The sequence below is a fragment of the Macrobrachium rosenbergii genome, chromosome 26 (genome assembly GCF_040412425.1).
Source record: "Macrobrachium rosenbergii isolate ZJJX-2024 chromosome 26, ASM4041242v1, whole genome shotgun sequence".
Taxonomy (NCBI): domain Eukaryota; kingdom Metazoa; phylum Arthropoda; class Malacostraca; order Decapoda; family Palaemonidae; genus Macrobrachium; species Macrobrachium rosenbergii.
The window spans coordinates 45,434,786-45,443,393 of NC_089766.1; the positions used below are offsets into that span (position 1 = coordinate 45,434,786).

The 8,608-nt window shown below is 37.9% G+C and overlaps 1 protein-coding gene across 2 annotated transcripts; it reads right to left on the reverse strand.

Moving 5' to 3' along the window:
- Positions 1–1,751: 1,751 nt before the first annotated feature.
- LOC136853150 (perlucin-like protein) lies at positions 1,752–8,272 on the reverse strand. Of its 2 annotated transcripts, XM_067128460.1 has the most exons (6): positions 8,034–8,271; positions 7,243–7,287; positions 4,718–4,876; positions 4,143–4,248; positions 3,597–3,701; positions 1,752–2,977 (listed from the first exon to the last, which is right to left on the reverse strand). In XM_067128460.1, exons 1-6 carry the CDS (start codon positions 8,173–8,175, stop codon positions 2,899–2,901), a joined length of 636 nt encoding a protein of 211 aa, XP_066984561.1. In that variant the 5' UTR covers positions 8,176–8,271; the 3' UTR covers positions 1,752–2,898. The 2 variants fall into 2 exon arrangements, with proteins under 2 accessions (XP_066984561.1, XP_066984562.1); XM_067128461.1 differs by lacking the exon at positions 7,243–7,287 and having other exon boundaries at positions 8,034–8,272.
- Between the last annotated feature and the right edge of the window lie 336 nt (positions 8,273–8,608).

Below are 8,608 nucleotides of genomic sequence, written 5' to 3' on the forward strand. Positions count from 1 at the left end.
GGAAAAAGAACACCAGCATATATTAATCTGTTACAAACATCAAGTGTGAAATGTGACGGAAAGCAAAAATGAAAAGCAAATATATTCAAATTGGCCCAAATGATCAAGTGTTGACATTAAAAGCCTTCCGAAAACAACCTGAGGTAACACACAGGAAGGGTTGATTGCTTCTGTTTCATCTCCTTCAAATTAGACCTGTCACTCAGCCAGCGTTCCGTCAACTTCATCATTTTCTTATATGAAGGATTGATATACAGACAGATGTCTTTGACCCTCATAGTTACTATATTGGTGTGTCTGAAATAAGATTAAAATCTCGCGCCCTTATAACACTCTCTCTCTCTCTCTCTCTCTCTCTCTCTCTCTCTCTCTCTCTCTCTCTCTCTCTCTCTCTCTAGTGAGCTTGTGTCTATCTCTAAGTGCACTGAAGTTCATGTTCCGTTTTTGGTTTTGTGTGAAAGAAAACTATTGAGATGGCTTTGCCCGTCCGTCCACACTTTTTCTGTCTGCCCTCTGATCTTAAAAACTACCGAGGCTAGAGGGCTGCAAATTGATATGTTGATCATCCACAGTCCAATCATCAAACATATTAATTTGCGTCCCTCTAGTCTCAATAGTTTTTATTTTATTTAAGGTTAACGTTAGCCATGTTCGTGCGTCTGGCACTGGTATAGGTGCCAACAACACAGGCCACCACGTGGCCATGGCTGAAAGTTTCATGGACCGCGACTGAGAGTTTCATGGGCCGCGGCTGAGAGTTTCATGGGCCGTGGCTGAGAGTTTCATAAATCATTAAACGAGTACACTGTACAGAAAACTCGATTGCGTCGAAGAAACTTCGGCGCATTTTTTACTTGTTTTATCTTAATAGTAATTAAGTTTTTTTTAGATTGGTGCTTGACGATAGTAGCTGTGTTATTTAGATAATTATTCCCAAGACAAAACGAAACTGGTCCGATCAGGCTCATCACACCCACAGGGGGATTCAAGAAGGGGGGGAGGAAAGTCCCCGTGTTCTTTTCAACCTCTAGGTTGCCACAGGGAGGGCTGTACATCATTAAAAAATCAGGGACCTAGACTATGCAGTTAACATGCCAGATCATTTGAAAACACAACGAATGGATAAAATATACTATTTAGGCCAAAGGCCAAGCACTGAGACCTATGTGGTCATTGAGCGTTGAAAGGGATATTGAAGGTAAAGAAGGTTTGAAAGGTGTAACAGGAGGAAAACCTCGCACTTGCACTATGAATCAATTGTTAGGAGAGGATGGAAAGTAAGACGGAAGAAAGAGAATATGAACGGAGGTACAATAAACGGATGAGAGGGTTCGCAGCTAGAGGCCGAATGGACGCTGCAAAGAACCTTAAGTAATGCCTACAGTGCGCCGCATGAGGTGCACTGATGACACTGCCCCCCACGGGGCATTTTGTTAGGCAAGAACACCTTCTGCATTGTATGATTAAGTTTCATTTAAGTTATCAGGAATTCATCAAAAATTGTGAAATTAATAAATAATAACAGCACACTGAACTGTTCATAAATTAGATGTCAGCTCAGAGGGAGCAACAGTGCTACTACTCATGGAACTGGCCACACCAATTTTTATACCTTCCTTTATTCCCCAGCAGTAATCATTCATGTATGTCCTGTCATGCAACCATACTGTACAGAAACTGTCAGTCATTGTAATAATGATGTGATACAAAGCTATTAAACGGCAGATGTCCCTACAGAAAAAAAAGAGAAGTATAACAGTAATACTTTATTTATCTCTTGAGCAGTAAGGCTACAAATGTAATTCTTGTCTTTTAAGATACAGTATTAATTTTGATGGGTGAGATTTTATATAAATGCAGGATGGGACTTAGAATATTAAAAAAAGAATACTGAATATAATTTGCATATCTGGCCTTAGGCTTGAAGTAATGTGTATGAAAAAGCAGAAGTATATTGGAAAGCAATGAGATCAAGAGGTACTGCAGTTGAGCATGCAGTATATTTTCTTAACAATCCATAGCTGATTTTTTTTAGACAAATTTTATGAGAAAGTTTTTCTCACAATGGAATATTGCTTGTTTGTTCTTGTAGGGAATCCAAAAAGTAGTTTTCTGTCTTTTCACAGCAAGAATGTATTTTTTTTTCGCAAAATTTGCTTGGGTAACTTACGCATTACAGCATGCACACGTCTTACAAAGATAACTAAAAATTTTCCAACCAAGAAACGAACCCAAAATTGGTTTCTCACTGCCTGTGCTCGTCTAATTGAAGGAGGCATCCCCTGTCAAAGCTGTTGTAGGTATCGTTTCATAAGTGATAGAGACAAAATCCTTGTTTAAAGATTTATATGACTAGTTCCTAAAGAATAGTGTCTGTCAACATGATGCTTCCATTATTTGAAGTGTAATTCAGGGAATTAGACTACGAAAAAAACTCATGAGAGATTCCAACCCCCTTCCACCCCCTTCAGATTAGATCAGCCATGTCTATTGAAATTACAAACCTACTTTCCTAGATGACTGAGATTGTGCTCACCCGGAGAGAAAGTAAGACATAACAGAGAAACTACTCTGAAAGAAACATAGTTCACAAAGCACTTCAGTTCTCCTAACAAATGGGCACCCAGATAGCTTTATACTAAAAGTTCCACATAATAATTACTCTGGAGGGTATTTTGTAGCCAAAAAAACCCTTCTAAAACAGGTACAGTATAGCAGTTTGTATGTAAACTTAAATGTTGCAGTTATATTACTGCTAATTAAAGAAATGTCAACATGAACTGTGGAGTTGTCCAACAGAATACAGCTTAAGAAATACAAGTACATAACAACAGGCAATCTCACTTTATGTAAACACTTGGAAGGAAATCTATTCTTAGGCCTAATCCATTTTCCATTTCACTTTTCTGTGGGCGTTCCTTCATCTAGCACTGAAGCAAAGTTCCAACCCAGGTGGGCAGGTTTCTCGCAGATGTACCTGTTGGTAGAATAAGGTAATGTTTTCATATTTTTTCTGCTAAGGAAATCATTTTGAACTGGAAACCTTGGTTGACTTCTAACCCGTTGCCTAAGGTGATAATAACAATGATTCAACTTTCTGTAGCACAAGGAAAATGTGTACAGACACCACCCTACTTACGAACATTCAGCTTACAAACATTCAGAGAGATAAACAAACGGGATCACAAATTAAAATTGTGTTCAGAGCACTCCCCTTTGCCACCCGTAAGTTCATACGTTCTGCGCACCTTTTCTTTAAAATACAGTATTGTATGAACAGCAAATTTTGTTTTAGGATGAAAAGACGCACAGTACTGTATTGAATTTATATCGTACTGTACTTAAATAGGCGTGAAGAGTACAGTAACCACCTTGCAAACAATTCAACATACAAACAGCCATCAGGAACGTAACTCATTTGTAAGTGGGGTGGTGTCTGTATTCAGATCAATGTAAAGTTTTCCTGAGAAAGTAACTACGGAATAGATTCACACCACAGGCTGTTATAGACTTTGTTTTTTGGAGTTAATTGAAGTGGGCTACCCATGTCTAATAACAATTCTTTTCTGTTGAAGTGGTTTTACAGGATTCCTTACCTGACCTTCGTGTCACAGCCAATATCATTGAGACCATCATTAGAAGAGCGGTAATGGACACAGTCTTCTCCTCCATTATAGTTGTTGGGCTGACCTTTACGCCACCTGGTGGGAGTAAGATAATCTTTACTGAGAAACAGGGAAGAGAGGTCGTAGTCACTCGCTCATTTACCCCGTAGGGGGAATAGTGCCGTCAGAGCACCTCATGTGGTGCACTGTAGGCATTACTTAAGGTTCTTTACAGCATCCCTTCCCAAAGCCCCTAGCTGCTATAACCCCTATCATTCCTTTACTGTACCTTCATTCATAATCTCTTTCTTTCTTCTTACCTTCTACCCTCTCCTAACAATTGTTTCACAGTGCAACTGCGAGGTTTTCCTCCTGTTATACATTTCAAACGTTTTGACTGTCAATCTCGGTTTAATAACTGAATGACCTCAGAGGTCCCAGTGCTTGGCCTTTGGCTTAAATTTTATGTTCTGTTTTCTGATCTAGGTATCTATCTCATTGATCATGAATAACTATAGCTACGACTTCAGATCTTACCATGATTCAACGATTTGGTGAATGGTGCCATCTGCAACCCATCTGTAGGTCCCCTCTTCTTGGATGTCACTCAGTCCTATGTAGGTGTGGTGACCTTTTGCAAGATCTGCAAAGAGAATAACTGATTAGATTGAATGGGAAAGTATAATTCTCCAGCTTTGTCTCATAGGCCATTTTTTAAAATAAAATTTATATCAGCTGCCTAGAAATTCTGTGGAAACAGATGACAGGTGAACTTGTTCGAAGTTTATTATATATAATCTAGCTTTGCTCTTCTGTAACTCTTTTTGAGAGATAGATCGCCAAGACAGTGCAGTTGTTCTGGGGATACCAGCTGGTACCAGTAAAATAAATAACCTTTATGTTAGTTTAGTCCTCTAAGGGCTTACTGGTACATACCAGGAACTTCCTATTAAAGTGTATTGTGTTCAGTAATATCAAATGCTTTAAAGATCAAAATCTTTTACTAGGTCTATTTGAGCTTAGAGCAGTGACTTCTCTGTTTGATAAAGCAAACTTGATGGCACTATTGTAGTGGCTTCCTTACATTTAAACTCACGATTACTTTTACTCACCACGGAGGAAGTTGTACTCGTCGTCATGAGTGATTTTGACCAAGTCAGAATTCAAGGCTATGCACTTTTGACGGCTCTCTTCCCAAGTGCTGGTGTCTTCACTGATGAAGTAACAGGAGGACCTCAGCCTAAACCAACCCCCCTCACAAACAAGATGATCTGCAAGTCAAATAAAGATATTTTATAACAGCGCTGAATGTTCTTGTCGTGTAAGTGTTCAAGATGGTTTATCTGAGGCTTAGTTCCTCACGGGGCAATGCATGTGCCACCCAAAATTCTAGCACAAGTTTTGCTTTCATCAAAAACTTTTATCGCTTTCATACATTGATATTCTACTCTGTATTTCCTCACTGCCCTCCAAATTACATCTCTAGTCATTTCATTATAAGATTTCTGAGGTCCCTCTAATCTGCCTTTTTCCGTTACTGCTTTGCTAAATAACACCATCTGTCTCTTCACAAAATTATCTAAGATTCACAAACTTTCCACAAAATTATCTAAGATTCACAAACTCTCCCTTTTGCCTAAACTTGCACTGTTCTTCTATTATTATCTATCAGGTAATCTTTAAAGTGAAAATTTGTCCACATAATTCTTTTAAACACTTATACAGAATCACCTTTTCCCTTATACTAAAGAACTATTTTTTTCTCTGACTTTATTCTTCTGGAATCTTTCCAAAGTACAGACATACCTTACACGCCCTGGTCAAACACTCAATTAGGATATCAGCATCGTAACTGAGAATCTCACTTGTGACTCCATCAACTCTGGATGATTCAGTTCTTCGGCCTTTCAATTTCCCTCTTCGCATCCTTGACAATCAATTCGGTAGACTTTCTCAAATTCACAAAACTTCCATTCTTGTGTCAGCCATATTCCTCTTTCTATCCTCTACATTCAGGTTTTCAAATGACAGACTCCATCTTAAGTGGATACTGACTCCATCTTAAGTGGACGGCATCTTCTTCGAATTCCTCCATTATCAGCTTGTTTTGTTAAGCTCTGATTGTTCACTGATCCTTCTTCCAATAATTTTCTCCTTCAGTCCAACTTCTTTTCCTCTCTGGAGTACTTGGTCAGATGTACTCACGCCCCCCCCCTCTCTCTCTCTCTCTCTCTCTCTCTCTCTCTCTCTCTCTCTCTCTCTCTCTCTCTCTCTCTCTCTCTCCTGACCTTACCTTTATCTGCCTCTTACTTAACCTCGATGCGATATTCTCATCTGTCTGCAAAAAACACCTGTAAAAATTTCTGTTTTCCTTCACTTTTGAGATCAGTTTATTACTAAGTTATGTATATATATATATATATATATATATATATATATATATATATATATATATATATATATATATATATATATATAAAATTTAAAACAGAATGGGAAAAGGACGGAAAACTGCCGTTCCTAGATGTACTGATCATAAGAAAACAGAACAGGTATGCATTTACAGTATATAGAAAACCCACCTTAAGCTGTCTCCTACATTCATTTCTTAAGCTACCACGACGTCTCCGTAAAAATCATGGTAGGGTGCAACCTATTCCTCAGAGGACTTAGGATATGTTCAAATGAGTACCTGGATCAAGAATTTAACACGATCCGCCAACACCTAATGCAACTGCTCTATCCACCACACATTATCGAGAGGGCTATTAATAAAGCGAATAAAATATACTACAGAGGTCCCACTCACAACAGACAAATAGATTTCAACAACAAAATAAAGCTTCCATACGATGAAAACATCCAAAAGGCCACCGAGCAACTCAGTTCTAATAATCCTTTCATTTTCCATTATCCCAAATCCATCGGGAGTTCGCTCGTTAACGTATACTTAAATAACAAAAGGGAAGAAGCCGGAGTTTACAAGATACCGTGTAGTAATTGTCATGACATCTATGTAGGTGAGACAGGTAGATCGCTCTCGCAAAGAATAACAGAGCACAAAAGATCAGTACGTTACGCTTCGGAGAGTTCGGGAATTTTCCTACATATTAGAAATACAGGGCATGTCATTAACTGGAGTGGGGCGGAGTTGGTTTTCAAGAGTAGCTGTCCGTACAAAAGAAAGATGCTGGAATCTGCTATCATCAATCAAACCAACAATATGAACCTGTCAGGAGGACAATGGAAATCGGACGCCATTGACACCTTAATCCTCAGACCCTCTTGAAGAAGATGACCCAAGAAACGCGACCGCCAGATCCATCGCCAAACGGGAGCTAATGAGGCCAAAAACCACTAGGGAATTTGGTCAATCTCCTCCTTCTTAAGAAACGCCACCTCCTTAACATCGGAGGCCTAAGGCCACACCTTCATGTTTTTTTATATATACCATTGTAACTTTCCACCTGTCCATATTCTACCAGTGAACAGGGGCACAGAAACAAGTGCCCGAAATATATGGTTTCAACGTTTAAATAGTGTTTTATGGGCCTTCTTATTTTCATATTACACTGTAGTATTACAGGAAAAGACATTCATATATATATTATAGAATAACAAAACGTTGATTACTCACCTGTGGCCATTAAGGCGAACATTTTCATGACTCCTGAGGCAATTGCTGAAAACAAAATGGAAATTATAGTTGGAAAATGGTTTTTTTTAAGCTATGGGTCGTGGTAACGTTTGGCAATAATCTTGAAGAGCCAGTACGCATATATATATATATATATATATATATATATTATATATATATATATAATATATAATATATATATATATATATGAAAATAAGAAGGCCCAAAATATATTATTTAAACGTTGAAACCATATATTTCGGGCACTTGTTTCTGTGCCCCTGTTCACTGGTGCTACTAAATATATGGTTTCAACGTTTAAATAGTGTTTTATGGGCCTTCTTATTTTCATATTACACTGTAGTATTACACCTGTAAATAACATTATATATATATATATATATATATATATATATATATATATATATATATATATATATATATATATATATATATATATACATACATATACATACATATATTTGTATATATTCATATATATATATATATATATATATATATATATATATATATATATATATATATATATATATATATATATATATATATGATTTTACCACTGTAAAATAGACAGCCAGAAGATCATTATTTCACAACACTTTCCTTCACTTTAACTGGTAATCCCTGAGGCCTCTACTAAAATCACGTGAATATTGTAGTTTCTTTTAAGCATAATACGAATATATTATGTAACAATTGACAGATTCACAAATCAGAAAGAAGTAGCTCACTGAACTTCCCCAAGATTCCCCGACGCTCTTTCCCTCACCTTGTACTCCCCGAGTGAGGTTGTCAATCGTGTCTGCAATTCTGCCAAGTTGAATATGATCCATTTCCTGCGAGCAGCAGCGACCAGCAATTGCAAGAAGAAGAATGGTCCCAAGCAGACGAAAGGAAGCAGCAACAGCCATACTCGAACACTCCACCTCTTTGGGTCGCAAAGTTTAGCTTTGTAGTAGCTTGAACAGCGTTCTTCTGCCCTCTGAATTCCCACCTAGACGTGGGCTCCTTTTATAAACTCTTCGCTGTGCGTACTCGTAAGGATGTCTACTGGGATCTCTTGGCATATGACTGAAAGGACTTGGAAATACCCAGGAATGTGTCTCACACTTGGAAATACCCAGGAATGTGTCTCACACGCGATTGAACGAGCGATGGTATTACATGGAAGCTTTGGTACTGTGCAGAAATCTTCGCTAATGAACTGCGGTTTCTTCTGCAGATAAACAGTCAAAAGTTACACACTTATAAATGCATGCATGCAAGCATATTGTAAAGAAACTGCTACTGAATACTGAAAACAATGGCACGCAGCAGCAGTAATGTACTCGAGAAATCTTTCCC

Bases quoted from the DNA above. Each gene is read 5' to 3' on its own strand.
- LOC136853150 (XM_067128460.1), bottom strand. From the start codon at position 8,175: ATGGCTGTTGCTGCTTCCTTTCGTCTGCTTGGGACCATTCTTCTTCTT. The intron at 7,288-8,033 runs GTGAGGGAAAGA...TTTTGTTTTCAG, and splicing joins CCTCACTCGGGGAGTACAAG to CAATTGCCTCAGGAGTCATG. The intron at 2,978-3,596 runs GTAAGGAATCCT...TTCTACCAACAG, and splicing joins GGCTGTGACACGAAGGTCAG to GTACATCTGCGAGAAACCTG.